This window comes from Carcharhinus amblyrhynchos, chromosome 3 (genome assembly GCF_965287045.1).
Source record: "Carcharhinus amblyrhynchos chromosome 3, sCarAmb.v2.hapA, whole genome shotgun sequence".
Taxonomy (NCBI): Eukaryota; Metazoa; Chordata; class Chondrichthyes; order Carcharhiniformes; family Carcharhinidae; genus Carcharhinus; species Carcharhinus amblyrhynchos.
Genome location: NC_137326.1, coordinates 30,404,239 through 30,424,772, shown reverse-complemented (window position 1 = coordinate 30,424,772; position 20,534 = coordinate 30,404,239). Strand labels below are relative to the sequence as shown.

General features: G+C 38.9%; 1 protein-coding gene across 22 annotated transcripts in view; it reads right to left on the bottom strand.

Annotated features, from left to right (window-relative positions):
* Positions 1-20,534, bottom strand: part of slmapa (sarcolemma associated protein a) — a 202,206-nt gene that overhangs the window by 128,000 nt on the left and 53,672 nt on the right. For 16 of the 22 annotated variants that reach the window (XM_080182862.1, XM_080182858.1, XM_080182886.1 and 13 more), the window contains exons 2-4: positions 18,441-18,594; positions 6,555-6,627; positions 1,234-1,270 (exon numbers count right to left, since the gene is read on the bottom strand). In XM_080182862.1, coding sequence (XP_080038988.1) covers positions 1,234-1,270; positions 6,555-6,627; positions 18,441-18,594 — 264 coding nt within the window. The remainder of the gene's footprint in view (positions 1-1,233; positions 1,271-6,554; positions 6,628-18,440; positions 18,595-20,534) is intronic. The other 6 variants (XM_080182869.1, XM_080182882.1, XM_080182897.1 and 3 more) reach the window with 1 other exon arrangement.

Genomic DNA, 20,534 nt, shown 5'->3' with positions numbered 1-20,534 from the left:
GTGACAAACTTTTTATAAAATTAGATACTTTTAATAATCTTATCCAGGGACAAAACCCTCTGGACTATTATGAACAAAAGCACTGCAGACTAATTTTCCATACATACTATAAGTACTTAATCCAAGAATGTAGGTTCCAATTAACCCAATTAATTTGTGCCCGATAATGCAGTGTCCTAATTTCATTACAGTGCCCAAAAATACTTTGATGACAAGATGTATGCAATTATTATTAATTCATCAGCAATAGAATGGTTCTGCACTTTCTGAATCTCGCATCAACTTATTAATCTAAACACCCAGGCAACTGGTCACCTCGTTGTTCACAAGTATCTATTTTAGTACTGCCCATCAAAAAAATTTCATTAACAGTAATCATTAACTTTGAGTCCAGTAACTCAGCTGACAACAATTTAATGATGCATATAATTTCAATTGCGGAAAGGTGATATATTTAACTGATAAGAATTGGAAATCTTGGCTACAAAGTAAGATAGAAAGTACGTGTGAATTGAGTCCAATTCCTCCAAAAGATTTGCATTAATATTGAATCCATTATATGTTTTGTGTGCCAATACTTTAAGTGCTGCATTTTGTCAAATGTTATATGATATTTCTTGCAATTGTACTTCAGTACCTGCTGAGTGAGATTCGAAGTTTGTTCAAAGCTCCACTCAAACAAAAAGTATCACTGAAATCAGCACAAGAATTAATAATATTTGAAAAGCATTTTCAGTCATTTTAATTTCAGAGCAAGTATTTTTACTAGAGTATCTATATTCCAAGTGTAATGAAATCATTTTATTTCTGGGAAACTGAAAGCTATAAATCCTCAGTATGCTGAATTGCTAGGCCAATATCTTACTATTCTTAGATGGCAATCCTTTATTACAACTGGTATAATACTAATTTATGCATAAAACGTTTTAAATAATTCAAACATATGAATTAAGAACAAGAGTAGGCCACTCGGCCTTTTGAACTTGCTCTGCCATTCAGTAAGATCATGGCCGATCTGATTTCAACCTCAATTCCACATTCCTGCCGACCTCGATGATCTTTCAAAGTCGTCATCACTTAATAACATGCATTCAAATTTACATACTATTTGCAATCTTATACTGTAGGCTGTTAATATTCAAACCCACGTGCTTACCAGAATTATGTTTCAATAGATCAGTTACAGTTATTGCTTTAACATTGGTAAAAGTCTAAATTATAAAGGCCACTCACCTTTTCAATTGGAAGTGGTAAAGGAGTCTGGATGACACTAAAAGACAAGAAATACCATATAAGATAAAACTGCAAAAGCCATCTTCGCTACCTCTCTGCGTTCATGGAAATTTTAGAATGAATACACCTGAAAGAGTTCAAATTAGAAAAAATCATCATCGAGCAACTCGCTTGAATACATAATCCATTGGAAGTCTGTAAATGCACTTAGGAAGTGAATGACTTGCTTGTGGTGAAGTTTTCCTGCAGCAACTGCAACATCTTCAACAGATGTACCATTGAGCTTTGTTTATCATTCTCCACCTTTCAACAGGGGAAGTACAACAGACTAGAATTTATTTTCCGGACATTATAAATCTGAAAGATTTCCAGGCCATTTAATAAATTACATTATCTAAATATCAGAACATTGCACTGAAAGAAACTGTCAATATGGCATTCATATTCAAGGACCATACAACCTTGAATATTTCCAGAAATACTTAAAAAGTTAGGCTCTATTTTGATCATTATTCGAAGAATGGATTACATTTGGTCCTATGCGTAATCAATATCTGAACTACTTAGCTCTCCCTAGGCTAACACTAATAAAAGAGCTGAGTAGAAGTCGTAATACCCACTGAGAAAGATAAAGAGTGGAGGGGGAAAAGAATAAGAAAATAAAACAAATGTCTAGAAAACCAATGTACCCTCCTGGTCCTCTTGAAATAATGCCATACAATCTTCGAACAAACTTCAAAAGTAAATTTTAAACACACAAAAGGATTATTCTATAGGATGACATTCCATTAACTTCCCGAGAATTATTAAATTGACAAGTTTGCAGGTACCTGGTTTTGCTCTGCCATTCTTCTTAAATAGTGAACGGACATTTGAAATTTTCTAATCCATTGGCACAATTACTGAACTTTGTGAGTTTGAAAAATTACAAATAATGCATCTACATTTCCTTCATTTACTTTGATTAATAACTTTGGTGGAAATCATTAAGTCCTGGGGATCTTCATCACTTACTTTTGAAAAGTGAAATTAAATTAACTATATTGCTCTTGATGATATCTTTTCAAAGTATTTCTTTAACCTGCTCACAGCCTATGTTCCATTACAGTCTCATCTGCATCTGTCGTTGATGAACAACATTTTTATGCATTCATTACAACATTGGCTGTTGGCTTTAATATCCCATGCAATTATTTTCATGTTCATTTTTAAACAGAAGCTCTTCTGAAGTCATTTCGGTTTCTTCTACTTGCACTAGCACAAGCCTTGTGTCTTAGCTATTACAATGAATCTCAGAAAAATGTTTTCATGGCGGAATGATGATGTTTTGAATGTTCCATACTCAAAACATTTTTAAATGAGATAGTTGGCACAGTGCACTATCCCAATACCAGCAGAGACCTACAAAACAACTTCCAGTGAAATTAGCTTAAATCCCCGTGACACACACACACAGACACACGCTTACCCTACTGTTCTTTTCCTCCAGGAAGCATCTCTCCCACTGCCACAGCTGTTGGCAAATGCAGTGCTTCATGGATTTCAGTCCTCCACATGCCCCATGTACCTCTCTATGCACCAGGCTCCAGCCACCAATCAACCCACTGATCAATTTAATAAGTGCAAAAGACTAAAACTGCCTATTAATATACTAGATTATTTAACCCAGGGCTGAAGTTTGAACCCAGCCCAGACCAGTGGGCTGAAAACATCCTTCTAAATAACAGTTGTTACAGTCCTTCATGTTAGAGCAATCGCAATGCAGCTTTCAATGGGAATTGGTCAGAACGTTCCCAACTTTTCTTTAATCCAAAATTTTAGAAGGCCATCTTCTTGGTTGGTGAAAGCAAAATATTACACTTCTGCAGGTGGAATTTTGTTCTGAATTGGGTTAAGGACAGAACAGAGTAAAAATGACTCGAGTCTGCATCGAGTACGTGCTGCAGCTACTCGTTACCAACACTGGAGAGCTGAAACAGCAAAGTCATCCATCTCCCACTACAAACATTCTACAGACTATCTTTACAATCTTCAGAGCTTTGATTCTTCATTTCCTTTGACTGAAATAAAATTCAAACTATTGTAAAGTCAATTCTCAACATAAATTGGAATAAATGATGTGCATATTTTGGTTGCAGTCAGAGTTACTATTTGATGCTTGGTAATGTACAATGTTGAAATTAATAGTTGTCATGTGTTAAATCTCTGTTTTCTTTGAGAATAGAAAATTTGTGACAAATATCCTCCATAAATGATAACTTGTTAGGAAAGAACGTCTCCCACTTTGTACAGGCGCAGTTAACTGAAGCAAAACAAAATTCGGATTGAAGTTAACTTTAAAAACAGGCATGGGTTAAAAATTTCCAGAACCAACAAAACAAATAAAAATAAAGGAGACACAGCATTCCAAATTAGAAACAGAAATTACTGGTACCAGTTATCAGGCAATTATAAAGCAGCAACCTATCAATTAAAAATATTAATGAAGTTACACAACACTTCTTAGGGAAAAAAATTTCTACAATCTGACATTTCTCCATCTTGAACTCTCAATAATTAAATATACTCACACAAATGAATTTGAAGTACTGTGCAGATATTAGCACACACGCTTGAATTAAAACGTATATTTGTCCAAGAGTAAAATATGCTACATACAACAGCTGAAATCCATCAACATGTTATTGCAATCAGACTGCTGAAGCTTTGAATAAAAGATTGGTTCATACAAAGAACAAAACTGATTAAGCACAATGCAAACAGATTCAGGTTATTGCCATGCAAGGCACATGTAAAACAGGAATGCTTTGTGGGTGACTACAAAACGCCATTTCTGTTTCATGAGGGAGGAAGCAGGCACAGCATAAGAAGGAGAAAGTGTTAATCCAGTTCTCACCATTTTTCTCATCAGTCTAAGTGTAACACAATATTAAAATCAAGTATCTAAAATAACTCAAATAGCTTTAAATTTTAGAGAGCTAATTACTTTATTATACACTAGGGCACACGCAATGATCTTTCACTATTATATATGCAGGTGCTGAAAGAAGTCCCAAATTTCAATAGCTGAGATATTCGTCGAAGATGCGTGCTGGTGGTAACTCAAACTAAGATTCAAAACCTTAATTCAGCTCCATGGTTTGGAAACAGCACAAAATATTGCAGAATACTGGTTCAACTGTCATAGAGTGTTTTCCTTTAAGATTTGGTAAACAAAGCATTATGCTGAATAACAGCAGTTCAAACACAGATGGATGCCCAGCATACCAAAAAATGCACTGCTTCCTGAGGAGTTACAATGACATTAAATGGTGCACCAATATAGAGCATCACAAGGCATTTTTTGACAGATGTATGATCTGTCCTAAACAATCAAAATGCATGTACTGCAATGAAATATTTACAAACAAAACATAGCTCCTCATATCATCTTGAAGGAGTGACCATTTCAACTAATTTATTTCCCTAAGTTTTTTTTTGAAGTGTAGACAAATCACCATTCTATAAATAAGAACGCCAATGGCGTGTTTTGCTACTCTTATCTTCACCTGTAAACTTTCCAGCAAGTCTTTGCAGGGATAAAATGAGCTAGGAATAGATTTGAGCAGGAACAGAAGGAATGATAATGTAGAAATTAGTTCATTACATAGTTTTACAACTGACTTTGGTAGGAAAAGGTCAGTTCTGTTGAATTTGCAAGAGGGAAAAGTAGCGATGGGTTTATAAGACTTCAATCACATCCCACCTAACAATCTTGGGTCTCAATTTACATAGCAGACAGAACGTCTACACGTTGCTTTTCCAAAATAAATGTTGTCATAAGTGTCAATTCAAACTAATATAGAGAAATAATGGTAATTTTAAAGACTTCATAATGTTTATAAATACACACTTGTATAACATATATATTTCAAATCCTACAATGCATACAGATAGATATTGAGATCGACAAAACTTGTTCAGTTGATTAAATTAAAATAAATAGGTACAAATTAAACGTTGACTCTAGGCTGTTTGGTGATCATTTGAATGCTAACTTGGTCCATTTTATTGGACAAAGATTTCCTCTCATATGTTTATAATATGAATCATTGGAAACATAATACTAAATTAAGATTTCAGAATAAGATTATTCTCATTAATACTAATCGAAATAATTCATTTATTTTAAATGTGTACTCATAATGCAAATTGCATCTTTCTTAAAAAACCTTGGTGGTGGGAGGAAATATAAGGTCATTTTTACTATTCCTCTTTAATGGAAATTACTAGTTACAACTTGCAAAGAATTATTCAAATACAGCTATTTTCAAGAAAAGCCTAGCTATAGACAGAAGAAACAGATGCTTTAAAACACAAATTTAGGATTAAAATTTAAGGCAACCTATTTTGCTTTTACTATATTTTAGTAAAGGCCTGTCATGACAAACATTGATCTGGGAAAAATCAAAATCAAAAATACTTCTTATTGAAACCTGAAATACTAAAAAAAACAGAAAATGCTGGAGACATTAAGGTTAGAGGAATAGAGGAGGCAATTCTCCCAGCCTGCCATGCTTCTCTAGCAGCAGGTTGGGAAGCATAAGTGGAGGCTGTGCAGCGGGCTTCCCACTGGGAGCCATGGCCTCCACGTGTATCTGGCCGCTGGAGTTCCAGCATCCAAATCAGCAGCGGAGCAGATTTAAATATCAAAACCTGTATTTAACTGTGATTAGCAGGTCTGGGATTGAAATCTCTCAGCCCGCTAGCCTCTCCCCCCACTGCTAGCAGTGTTTCACTCCAGCTGGGTTTACAAAAGCTCCCCACTAACGGGGAGCTGGTGGCCAGGCCCCACTGGAGTGAAGGAGGTTAGGGGTAAGGAGGGGGTTTCCCCTGGGAATTACCAGCTTGGCAGTGCTAGCCTGGCTCTCTGGGATTGCCTAACGGGAAAAATGGCAATGCCCAGGGCACCTTGGTACTGCCCACCAGTGGGGGGTGGGGGGGAGCTCAGAGCTGGCCTGGACATATCTGAGAGGCCAGCAATCGTGAGGCTGGCAGCGCAGGGCCACTGTGCATGCGCCAATCTCAGCCCACTCAGTGCTATGTTGCTGGCATCTCCAGTGGGAAAAGGCACCACCCATAGCTTTTCATCATGATTCATGCTAGGGCATTCCGATGCATTTTGAACACTTGGAAGATTTTTGGGAGAATTCCACCAGTCTTGTTTAAGAGTTAACTGAAAAAAAAGCACGCAGAATTTATACACTTGGAGTGTTTTTAAAAAGTTGCTGCACAAACACAATGCACACCTCTCCCACCCGTAACTTATTGGGCATACTTACTCAGATCTCCGCCGGCCTTCCATACCATCTGGCATAAAGAGCTTGACTGTAGATACTATGCACCCATGAGTCACTAGAAACAACCATTTAAAAATCAATACAGTAAATAGAACTGAATACTAAAATCTAGTTGTAAAATGTAAACTAGATCATACACGTTGCAGCTTAAAATTGGCAGTTGGAGTCACTTTTTCTAAAGAACAGACATTTGCTATGAACCCAATCTCAAAATTAAGTAACACTTATTTCCTCTTTAATGTATTGCATTAGCTGCAGACAATTGTAATTTTTCTTCCTTCCTGTCACTAAAGCAAAACAGTTACTTCTTGAAGGGGGGAGGAGGAGGAGGAAAGAATGAAAGGAGAATAATAAAAAATAGCCCAAGAACTTTACAGAGTAAAGATGACTGAACACAGAACCCTGGTGGTCAAGTTAGTCAAGGAGATGGACATCTTAGTTGAAAAAATAGGTTTTAAGAAGAATTAATTTTCCTCATGTTGTAATGGTTAATTGACTCTATCTATGATTATAGAGACTAAAAAGAGTTAAAGGGCTTTCCAAAAGAAAGGGATACACTGATAGCCAAGGTTAGAGGGTCTAAGGCAACTCCTTAGATGCAAGACTGAAGGAGGTCATAAAAGTTGACTGGGATGGTTACAAGTCCAAAAGTGATAAAAATACGGACAAGAATTTGGTTGTAGTGAGGATAGTGTATGAGTGCAGGTTCAAATAAACTGTTTAAGTAGTGGCTAGGAATGAAATTCAAAATTCAATTTACTTTGAATTTTATGCCAAAGCTTTACAGTGCCTGATTCAGCTGGGGGTGGAAATGGAATCAATAGTAAAGGAATCGATACTCACATTGTGTCCCAATCACCTACAAACCTCATGCTCCCCCAACACCCACAAAGCATCCCGGTTTTAATCACTGCACTCTGCCTTCAACTAAAGAACTTATACACTCCACCACTGAACTCCCCACTCACCTGACGAAGGGGAAGAGTCCTAAAGATAGTGGCGTTTGCTACCAAATAAACCTGTTGGACTTTATTCTGATGTTGTGAGGCTTCTTACTGTGTTCAACTAAAGTCCCAAGGTCTGGAATGCCCTCCTTAAATCTGTCCACTTCTCTTTCTGTCTTTCAAGATGCTCCTTAAAAACTACCCCAATGACCAAAGTTTTGGTTATCTTCCCTCATATCTCCTTATGTGATTCAGCATCAAATTTTGCTTTACAATACTCCTGTGAAGGGCCTTGTAATTTTTTTTAATGTTAACAATGCTATATAAATACACTTTGCTGCTGCTTTAATGATAGTAGCTGACAATGATGCCTTCAGTCTCAATGTTCAGTTGGTGGAAATTTTCATTTACTGATTAAGTCAGTTGGACAGCATGACAGCACAAAAATAATTGGCAGCAGACAAATTGTTTCAAGCAATTATTTGAATCTGAGTTGAGTTTTGAGTTGAGATTGAAACATTGGCTCTATTCTCTCTCCACAGATGCTGTCTGGCCTGCTGAGATTTTCCAACAACGTATCTTATACCCAGGGCCTTCAACCAGGGACCTGCACTTCCATAGTGGTCCATAAAGAGATTTCAGGGAGTCTGCAAATTGGTTTGTTCCATCAACAATCTCCCCTGCTCCCTTCTGTATTCAGACTATTGGAACAGCCTCAGTGCACATGCATGTTTTCACTGTTGGATGCCATTTGCAGCATAATTCAGCAAGTTCCTCTTGTACTTATTGGTTTTTACACCAGTATTTTGGCTATAGTGATCCCAGTACTTGCTGCTACATAAGATAAAGGTGTTACGGGTAACGTATTAGCATGGATAGAAGATTGGTTAACTAACAGAAAGCAAAGAGTGAGGGTAAATGGGTGTTTCTCAGGTTGGCGATCAGTGACTAGTGGTGTGCCTCAGGGATCAGTGTTGAGACCCCAATTGTTTACAATTTATACAAATGATTTAGAGCTGGGGACCAAGTGTAGTGTGTTAAAATTCGCAGATGACACTAAGATGGGTGGAAGAGCAAAGTATGCAGAGGACACTGAAAGCCTACAAAGGGATATACATCATCTAAGTGAGTGGCAGATGGAGTACAATGTTGGTAAGTGTGAGGTCGTCCATTTTGGTAGGAGTAACAGCAAAATGGACTATTATTTAAATGGTAAAAAATTGCAGCATGCTGCTGTGCAGAGGGACCTGGGTGTCCTTGTGCAGGAATCTCAAGGAGTTGGTTTGCAGATGCAGCAGGTAATTAAGAAGGCAAATGGAATTTTGTTCTGCATTGCTCAAGGGATGGAGTTTAATAACAGCGAGATTATTATGCAGCTGTATAAGGTACTGATGAGGCCGCACCTGGAGTACTGTGTACAGTTTTGGTCTCCTTACTTGAGAAAGGATATACTGGCACTGGGGGGGTTGCAGAGAAGATTCACTAGGTTGATTCCAGAGTTGAGAATGAGGCTTATGAGGCAAAACTGAGTAGACTGGGGCTATACTCATTGGAATTCAGAAGAATGAGGGGAGATCTTATAGGAACATATAAGATTATGAGGGGAATAGATAAGATAGAAGCAGGGAAGTTGTTTCCACGGTGAAACTAGAACTAGGGGGCATAGCCTCAAAATAAAGGGAGCAGATTTAGGACTGAGTTGAGGAGGAACTTCTTCACACACACAGTTCTGAATCTGTGGAATTCCCTGCCCAGTGAAGCAATCGAGGCTACTTCATTGAGTATTTTTAAGGCAAGGATAGATATGTTTTTGAGCAGTAAAGGAATTAAGTGTTACGGTGAGTGGGTGGGTAAGCGGAGCTGAGTCCACAAAAAGATCAGCCATGATCTTATTGATGGTGGAGCAGGCTCAAGGGGCCAGATGTTCTTATGCTTCCTTTGAGCAAATGGCTAATGAGTTGGAGCAAACATTGTGCTTATTTGTTAACCAATGTAAATTTAGGTCTAAATAAATTTCCCTTAGTGCAAGTTGTTATTTCAGTTGGAACAAGTAAAACTATGAGGAACTTATTAAATTGTTGCCAAAACACACAATTAACACCAGATATAAGTTAATTTTTAATGCAATTATCAGCTTCAAAACAACAAAACTCCAGAATGATGGCATAGGACTCTTTTCATTAAATTCAGCACTTGATGCCACATACCTCTTCAGTTGGGAAGGTCTGAGTAAAAGCCACGAGGCCACGAGAAGCCCTTCAAAACTAAGGAAAATTGAGGATGCAACTTGAATTTCAGTTACGTTTATATTGGAAGTGAAGGCATAGGAACATATAAATGGGAGCAAAAGTGAGCCATCCAACCCTCTAGCCTGGTCCACCATTCAATAACATCTTGGCATATCTGCTCATGCTTAGATTTCCATGTTCCCATCAATCCCTAATAAACTTTGATCCCTTGCTTTAACAAGAATCTATCTATCTCTGCCTCGTCCCGACCACCTTCTGGATAGTGGGGAGCCTATGGATGTGGTATATCTGGACTTCCAGAAAGCGTTTGACAAGGAGCCACATAAAAGACTGATCCAGAAGGTGAAATTGCAGGGGATTAGGGGTAGAGTACTAGACTGGATTGAGGATTAGAAACTGACAGAAAGCATAGGGTTGGGATAAATGGGTCCTTCTCTGGTTGGCGAATTGTAATTTGGGGGTGCCATAGGGGTCAATCCTCAGGCCTCAACTGTTACAACCTATATAAATGATCTGCAAGCAGGGCCAGAGTGTAACAGCAACATTTGCAGAAGATACAAAAATAGGTGGGAAAGCAGGCAGTGAAGAGGATATAAAGATTCTACAGACGGATATAGATAGGCTAGAAAACCGGGCCAAAATTTGGCAGATAGAATTTAATGTGGATAAGTTTGAGATTATCCATTTTGGCAGAAAAAACAGAAAGGCAAATTATTGCCTAAATGGAAAGCAGATTCAAAATGCATCCGGGCAGCGGGATCTGAGTGTCTCTGTTCATGAAACGCAGGAAGTCAGTATGCAGGTGCAGCACATAATAAAAAGACAATTGGGGTTTTGACATTTATTGGCAGAACTGGAATAAAGAAGTACAGAAGTGTTGTTGCAATTGTGTAGGGTGTTGGTGAGACCACATCTGGAGTACTGTGTCCCGTTTTGGTCTCCTTATTTGAGGAAGGATGTGGTGGCATTGGAGGCAGTTCAGAGAAGGTTCACCAGATTGATTCTGGTGATGAAGGGGTTGATGTATGAGGAAAAATTAAACAACTTGGGATTGTACTCGCTGGAGTTTAAAAGGATGACAGGATATGACCAAGGTGTTTAAAATTTTAAAAGGGATTGATAAAATAAATGTAGACCAAATGTTTTCTCTTATGGGGCAATCTAGAACAAGAGGTCACAGGTATAAGTCGCAAGGCGGTAGTTTTAAATCTGAGATGAGGCGGAATTACTTCTCTCATAGGGTGGTGAATTTGTGGAACTTGCTGTCCCATAGGGTGCTGGAGTCTGAATCACAGAATGGTTTCAAGAGGGAGACAGACATATTTCTGAAAAAAAGGGAAAGAGGGGTTTAGGAGATGGATTTGAGACCAGCAGAGATCAACCATGGTCTGATTGAATGGTGGAGCAGACTTGAAGGGCTGAATTTACTTACATGTGCTCCTAATTCCAATTTTCCTATGTTGAGAACTTGATAATAGAACATAGAACATTACAGCGCAGTACAGGCCCTTCGGCCCTCGATGTTGCGCCGACCAGTGAAACAAATCTAATGACCCTCTAACCTAAACTATTCCAATGTTATCCATATGCCTACCCACTGACCATTTGAACGCCCTTAAAGTTGACAAGTCCACAACTGCTGCAGGCAGGGCATTCCACGCCCTTACTACCCTGAGTAAAGAACCTACTTCTGACATCCGTCCTATAATTACCACCCCTTAATTTAAAGCTATGTCCCCTCGTGTTAGCCATCACCATCCGAGGAAAAAGGCCCTCACTATCCACCCTATCTAACCCTCTGATCATCTTGTAGCAATATAATATCCACCATTAAAATAATAAGAGAAATGCTTGGAAAGTAGAAAGTCAAGTAACTGGGAAGGAAAAATAATATCAAATGACACTGTCAATTGCCAGACTGATTTGACGTCAGAAGACAGTTTTGCAGTGCATGGTCAAATGCCAATGTGTCAGTGACTTGGCTATGCAACTTGACGAATCCACAAACATTTCTAAAATATGTTTGTTTACCTGTGTGGAATAAGGAAATAAAATACAATCTTTTGTTTTGCAAAGGGTTCAAGACAGTAACAAAGTCCAGTGTTCAATGATTTCATGACTTCAACAGAAAGCAGCCAGACAAACTGCATTTGGATCTGCTCTGATGAGTCTGCAGCAGTTACTGGAATGCATTATGGTGTTATGCAAAATATTGAACACACTGCACCTTCACAATTTGGACACTGCTTTTGAATCAACAGGCACTTGCTGTGAATTTTTTTTAGCTAAGAAATTGAGCCAGGTCTTCGCAGTGCCCTCAATGCTACAATAACAATTAACTTTACTAAATTCACAACAATGAATATCAGCTATTTGGCTGCACTTTGTAAGGAAGTGGGTGCAGAGCACAATTCCACGCTCACGCAAACAAGAGGTAAGATGGCTATCTAGAGGCAGGATGCTAATCATATATTTTATCTCGGGCAAGAAGTACTTCCTTAGCTGATACTTCCTTAATTTGCCATGGTGTAGAATGATGACGTGGGGCTGATTAAACTGGGTTTTTAAACAAATAAATCTAATAAAGCTATGCAAGATGGGAGAGCTTTTATTTGTCCAGTGTGAAAGAGTTGCACATTCAAAACTAAACTGCAAATAGTTGCCTAGCAGTACAAAACTTGAGTACTGCTGAACAAAACAGAAGTTGTCAAATTTTTTTTGTCTTGTACTCATCAGAGTAGATGCAGGAATACTAAATTTCAAAGGGAAGAGCAATTTTTACTGCATGAGGCAAGGGGTGCTGATTGGTTGGCAAGTTTTGTGATGGCGAATGCATCAGGAAGCTATCATCCTTGCTTGTTTATTCAAGAAAAGTTAGAAGTCTCACAACACCAGATTAAAGTCCAACAGGTTTATTTGGTAGCAAAAGCCACTAGCTTTCAGAGTGCTGCTCCTTCGTCAGATTAGTGGCAGTTCCGTTCACAAAAAGGGCACATAAAGACACAAACTCAATTTATAAAATAATGGTTGGAATGCGAGTCTTTACAGGTAATCAAGTCTTAAAGGTACAGACAATGTGAGTGGAGAGAGGCTTAAGCGCAGGTTAAAGAGATGTGTATTGTCTCCAGCCAGGGCAGTTAGTGGAGATTTTGCAAGCTCTGGCAAGTTGTGGGGATTACAGATAGTGTGACATGAACCCAAGATCCTGGTTGAGGCTGTCCTCGTGTGCGGAACTTGGCTATCAGTCTCTGCTCAGCAACTCTGCATTGTCGTGTGTTGTGAAGGCTGCCTTGGAGAATGCTCACCCAAATGCCCATGACCGCTGAAGTGTTCCCCAATACGAAGAGAACATTTTTGCCTGGTGATTGTCGAGCGGAGTTCATTCATCCATTGTCGTAGCATCTGCATGGTCTCCCCAATGTACCATGCCTTGGAACATCCTTTCCTGCAGCATATCAGGTAGACAACGTTGGCTGAGTTGCAAGAGTATGTACTGTGTACCTGGTGGGTGGTGTTCTCACGTGAGATGATGGCATCCGTGTCGATGATCCAGCACGTCTTGCAAAGGTTGCTGTGGCAGGGTTGTGTGGTGTCATGGTCACTGTTCTCTTAAAGGCTGGATAGTTTGCTGCGGACAATGGTCTGTTTGAGGTTTTGCGGTTGTTTGAAGGCAATAAGTGAGGGTGTGGGGATAGCCTTGGCGAGACAAGTCCTCTTCCTGTTGGGGAACAATTCAGAGTTCAAGGGCATTCAGCGTCTGATCTTCGGGTAAGCGTCCTCCAAGGTGGTCTTCACGACACACAACAATGCAGATTCACTGAGCAGAGACTGATAGCCAAGTTCTACACACGAGGACGGCCTCAACCGGGATCTTGGGTTCATGTCACAGTATCTGTAACCCCCACAGCTTGCCCGAGCTTGCAAAGCTCACTAATTGTCCTGGCTAGAGACAACACATATCTCTTTAACCTGTGCTTAACCCTCTCTCCTCTCATGTTGTTGTCTGTACCTTTAAGACTTGATTACCTATAAAGACTCACATTCCAACCATTATTTTGTAAATTGAGTTTGTGTCTTTACATGCCCTGTTTGTGAACAGAACTCCCACTTACCTGATGAAGGAGCAGCAAGTGCTCTGAAAGCTAGTGGCTTTTGCTACCAAATAAACCTATTGGATTTTAACCAGCTGTTGTGAGACTTCTTACTGTGTTTACCCTAGTCCAATGGCAGTATCTCCACATCATGATATTCAAAAAAGTACAGGAGGCGATTTTCCCCCAAAAATTCAATGTGTCCAATGGTGGGAAAACAGAAGATTTCCCACCTATTTTTTGGCAAACCAAGCCATGGTAACTTACAGCATTCTGTCCCAATGGGCAGGAGGGGGCTAAACCTGCCATACAGCCCCCTGCCATTCCCAATCACCAAGCTTGATCTACCTCCCCCACATCCATTGCTAGCTATAGATAAATATTAGGAGGCCAGTGATAAAATTTCAGGCAACATTCTAAATTCTCCATTCAACTTTCCCTTGAACCATTAGTACATAATTTTGATAATTTACGATGTCATCTATGGAATATTCTTCTGAGTAATTTGTTTGATCTAAATCTGCACAAGTGATTCAGAGAGATGAGCAGGAGAGCACAGATAAACTATTGATATCAAAGTGGCTCCAAGGTAAAATGTCTGATGCGAGAAGCTCAGAACAAAAGTTAATCTATGACAGACACAAAACAGAAAATGCTGTAAAATTCCAGCAAATCTGACAGCATCTATGGAGAGAGAAGAGACTTAACGTTTCGAATCTGGATAACCATTTGGAAGATTTTCCACCATTTTCTGTTTTTGTTTCAGATCCCAGCATCTACAGTAATTTGTTTTAATATATGACAGACTCTGTAACTTATTCTACATCAGGCAGGTCTGGAATCTATCAAGTCTTAATTGATCAATCAATTCTGTCACAAACAGAGTTGAGGAAGGTGCTTTGTTGCTGGTTTTAGCAATTCTTCCCACAAGGCTCCAGATAACACCATGAGCCAATGCCTTAACAGTAGCAGCAGCAAGCTTGACAATTACCTAACAAAAAAACAAACTTGTATCTATACACACTCCTCACAACCTCAGAATGTCCCAGCCTGTACAAAAAGGTGGGTATGTGCTGTGCAAACCCAGCTGCTTTAAACACCCCACCTCTTGCCAACCAGCTCAGCAAATGTCCAATAGCCAATGAAATAGTTTTAAAATGTAGTCATTGGTGTGATGCAGAAAATGTGGCAGCCAATTTGCACACAGCAAGATTCACAATTAACAGTATGGTATTGGCCTGATTATCAGTTTCTGCGACAATGGTTGAGGAATAAACATTGGTCCAAGACACCTGGATGAATTCTTCTACTCTCCTCTTAATCATTGCCATGGGATTTTTTTTTTACCTGAGAGGGCAGAGAGCCCTTGATTTGAAGTCTTATCCCTAGCATTTTTGTGCACACTTGATTCTGAAGATATTATTTGCTTATTTATACCATTATTCTTTTGACATAAATTCAAGTGTGATATATCTCTACTGGGAGATCATATTTAATTGGGCACAGAAATTCTGTTTAGATTTCTCAAGTGCTTAATTCATGTTGATTTTTAATGTAATTTTAGCTTTCCATATCATACAACAAGCTGAGCAGACAAAAAAAGTACATCTATACCTGCCATGATAATGTAACTACATTTTCCAGAGACATTACATGAGCCTCTTCCAGTTTGAAATAAGTGTCACATCATTTATTTTATAGTTTTATAGTTACATTATTTATCTTTGATGTAGCCTTTCACAAAATCTGTGTGCACATAACTCTACAAGCATAAAAGGATAGGTTGTCTTATCAATGAGAAAAGAAAACATGGACAAGAGTTCTTCAAATGGTTTGGGCTCTACAGAAGAGCTGCACAAATATAATAAAGTTAAGGCTGGTGGTTTCCTCTTGTCCATCATGAATCTGCCTTTTCCTTTGCATTCATTCATCACCAGTGACCAAATCTGTTGTAATCCAATACCTTTAGTTTCCAAATTATAACTCTGTGTTGAAATCTCTTCATGGCCTCATCCCTCCCTATTTGCAATCTCCACCAGCTATACAGCAACCCCTGAAAAGCTTAACATTCCTCTGATTGATCTTTTATAATATCCTTTTTTCCTTTGCCAACCCACCACCAACAACTGCACCACTTCCCATGCTGGAAGCCAAGATCTGCTGCCTAAAACCAAACTCTAGAATGCAGGTTACCAAACTGTGGGTTGTGACCGCCATAGGGGTCACAATGAGGTTTGGAGGCCATGAGCTTCGAGGCAGTAATTGTGGCTGTGGAGCTTGGACTGAGTTTTGACAGCTGCAAGGTCCCTTTAAATGTCTGTTCCTTTTCTGTGGGTGTGGCTTAATCACTCGTTCTGAGGCCTGATTGCTGCTACAATCACAGACTGTAAAAAAAGTGGGTGTGTGCTTTTTTTTTAAGACAAACACAGCTTTAAACACACCCTCTCCCCCAACCATCACCAGCAAATAGCTCAACAACTGTCAACCCCTTCCCTGCAACCTCAATTTTTACTCTGTGGTCACATGAAGTCTGAAGCATTAAAATGTGGTCACGTTGGGAAGAGGTTTGGGAAGCACTTCTCTCTCTGTTCCTGAAACCTCAACTATCATAATGCCTCCAATCTTGACTCACTACCCATTTTTGTCTGATTAGATAGATAATCAGTTTATTAAAAATAGCATGGTGGCTGGTGCCGAGTTGTAATGGCAATGCAAATAACATAATTAACCATAATTCATAACAGTTATAATCAATAATCATGAAAATTAGAAGTATAAAATTATAAATATTCATAATGTGCAATCATCTTAAGTATACAAATAACTACAATACGTTGCAAAATGTGGGTCTTCTTAATTTACAGAATAAAAATGAAAGGTCCTCTGAACTCTGCATTTTGTATTAAAGTCCTCAATCATATGTTGTCAGATTATGTTTATTAAATTCTCAATCATTTACATATGATTAGTTTTATAAATGAGGGGATTGAACTGTTGCGTAGTCTATTCGGTGGAGATCTTATTTGCGAAATAGATATCTTTTATCCTGAGTTCCATCACACATTTACTTTGGGTTGGTTATGGCAAGAGATAATGGCAATAGGAGATTCTTAGCCAAGTCCGGTCAGTGTTTATTCCACCTTTCAGCAAAGGAACACATGTTCAGTTGTTTGATTGCATCAGAGTAGCTTTGGTACGTGTTACCTAGGATCAGTTTCAACGCTAGTTTCTGAATGCTTTCAAACTTGTTTGCATACTCTTCGGTAAGTCCAGCATTCCAAACTGTAATTATGTATTCAATTAAACCTCAGTGGAAAGCCTGAGCTTGTTAGAGGCACTATCCAAAAGTAAGCAGCTGCTAATCTGACTAGATACTTTATCAAGATCCCTTGGTCAGATTTCCACTCAGCTGTGGTTTTATTCACATTTTTAATCCTCAGTCTCTGCAGTCTCAAAAGGTATACCAAATTCAGAAGAAATGTCGAAAAAAAACATCGAAACTTCAAGGATCGCCAGCAATGCAGTCTGACAACTGCTTACAGTCAATTAATTATCAACAAGCTGGAACCTATTTGGTGCTAAATCTTAACTTGGCGCTACAGTTGACATGACTAAGACAGTCAGCAAATGATAGTAGTTTTAGGAGAAAGGGCAAGGAAAGAGAAATTCTTCCAAATTACAAATGTCAATCAAGTCTTGACTTTAATCCTAGGTCTCCTAAGGTTTAGAAATTTGCTAAGAGGTTATATAGCAATGCTGCTTTGTTGCATCAGATTTTAAGGGTTTTTATTTTCTTCTATAAGTTACCCTTCAAATAGGTTAAATATGATAACAACACTATACTATATGAATCACATAGTTAGGGTTGAGGAAACTGACAGCATTCCAAGCATTTGTGAAACAGGAGATGTATTGGCATACATATTCAAAAAAGCCCAAGGAGAGTCATAGAATTCCTACAGTTCTGAAGAGGCCATTCAGCCCATTGGGTCTGCACTTACTCTCTGAAAGAGCACCTTACCCAGGCTCTCTCCCTCATCCTAACCTTGTAACGCCACACATTTCCGATGGCTAATCCATCTAACCTACATATCTTGGGACACTAAGGGACAATTTAGCATGGCCAATCTGCCTCACCTGCACATCTTCGGACTGTGACAAGTGACTTGACAAGTCAAGTGATAAGAATGCAACGCCTCCATTTTTAAAACATTCCTGAGCAGGAGAAGTATATATTCTTAAAAACCTGTCATTGGGTGTGTGATCTGTCTCTCAAAGCAGATTTGCATCTGCATAATTGAGTTCAAATTCAGAGATTTGCCCCTCAGTTTTTTTAGTCAAGTCTATTAGAACAAAAAGGGATACAGATTGCACTAGATTGCTTGGGGGGGGGGGGGGGGGGGTGCGGGGTGCTGTGGTGGTGTATAGAGAGAAAGAGAGAGGTGGAAACATCAGTTGCAAGACCACACCAACTTACAAACTCTATAAAGTCAACAGACATCAGATCAGTATTACAAATATCACAGAGGATACCCACAACTAATCTTTTTGGGTGAGGGAAAAGTTTAAAAAATGAATTCGTACCCTTACCTTTCCTGGTATTCTCAGTCACATCCACACCAAACTGAATGATATCGCCTGACAGGAGCTCACATGGCGGGCTTTCCTCTGATCCTCGACTTAAACGCTGACTGTTAATAAACGTACCATTACTACTTTTAGTGTCCTGTAGATAGAACTGAAACAAAAGAGAAAAATAAATATAAATTTGCCTGTGAATGCAGCATGCTGCAAAATACCAATCAAATAATGTTATCAGTCATCATCTAAATAATTAAATAGAGCTCACACTCCAAAAAACACATTATAAACATACTCAACTGAACGGTCAAGAACACCATGACTCCACCTGTATACCTGTGTAAGATTGAGATGCTATCTTATTATACATTGTGATTGAGTCATTACAGAAAGGTGGTGTACATTCTGTCCATCAAATCCATGGTCAAATCTGATGTTCTGTAGAGCAATCTAGTGAGTCCCTTCCATAGCTCTATCGCCTTAGCCTTGCAGGCTTATTTCCATCAAGTACCCATTTCAGTTTCCTTCTGAAATTATTGATCACTTCCACCTCCCTTGCAAGCAGCACAGTCCAAATCATTACCATACAGTAAAAAATTTCTTCCTTATATCCCCCTTGCATCTCTTGTTCCAAACCATAAAATCTCATAAGATCATAAGAAATGGACAGCAGTAGGCCATCTGGCTCATCGAGCCTACCAGAATCAGATTGCTGATCGGATTGCGGCCTTAATTCCACTTTCTTACCTCTCCCTATAACCCTCGATTCCAAAAGCCTGCTCAAGTCAGACTTTAATATATTCAATATCCCAGTCTTCATTGGAATTCTCTTCCACAGCATCCAAAGACGAACAATCTGCTCAACCTTTCCTCATAAGACAACCCTTTCACCCCAGGAATTAGTCAAGTGAACCTTCTCTGAACTGATTCCATGCAAGCAAATCTCTCTTTAACTTAGAGATGAAAATTGTAAAAGTACTCCAAAGGTAAAAGTAGTCACCCTAGTAGTCCTAGATGACCATAGGCTGTTGTGCCCTTTGAGAGGCAGTGCTGACCGGTGGTGACTTAACCTGAGGATCACCACACCTCAGGTAAGGGGCAAGGTTGAGAAGGCATGAATAATCTCATGAATAACAACAGCCAGTATGGGAAGTGACCCGTGCTTTTGGCATCACTAATCAGCTGTCTAGCCAACTGAGCTAAACCAACCCCCTGCCCTGTACAGTAATGACAAAACATCCCTACTTTTATACTGTATGCCCTTGTAATAAAGGCCAACACTCCACTTGCCTTGTTGATTACATGGATAAAGTTAATCATGTTAGGTATACAATTCAGATAGCACTTTAAGAGAATTGTGAGAATTCAATATCCACATTATGGAGAGTAATGAGTTAACACATTTACTAGTATAATTCTGGGCACAGGGATCATAGAAAAGTTGATACAACAAATCTGGAAAAAGATGACATAGATGCAGGTCTTTGAAGAAAATGTTAAAGATTATGCCGTTAGATGTTCAAATTCACTTTTACAAACATTAGAAGCACTGTATTTATGCTTTTGACCAAACATCAAGGCTGACTTTCATGAAAAAATGCATTTGACCAATATGATACATTTTGTGGATATCTGAAATATAACAAGATGCTGGAAAAACTCAGCAGGTCTGGCTGGAAAGAGAAACAGAATTCGCATTTCAGGTCTGTGGCCTTTCATCAGGACTGGGTTAGAAATGAAATAAGTTTTGAGCAAGCGGTGAATGGGGCAAGGGCAAAAGGATGTTCTGTGACAGGGTGAAAGATGGGAGAATGAATGACTGAAGAGTTAATTTTTCAGGGCCAAAGGTGATGGGAAAAGAAAGAAACTAAAGAAACAACAGATGCTGCCAGACCTGCTGAGAATTTCCAGCATTTTCTGTTTTTCATATCGTTTTGCAGTTTCTTTCCATCTTCCAACTCAGTCATCCTGCTTGACAATATAAAATGTAAAAGATTACAGGAATTTGACAATCTCTGGATCCCAGTAATTATTTGTTGAGGACACATTCATGCAGCAGATACAGCACTAAAATGGCCCTGTATACAAAACTCAATA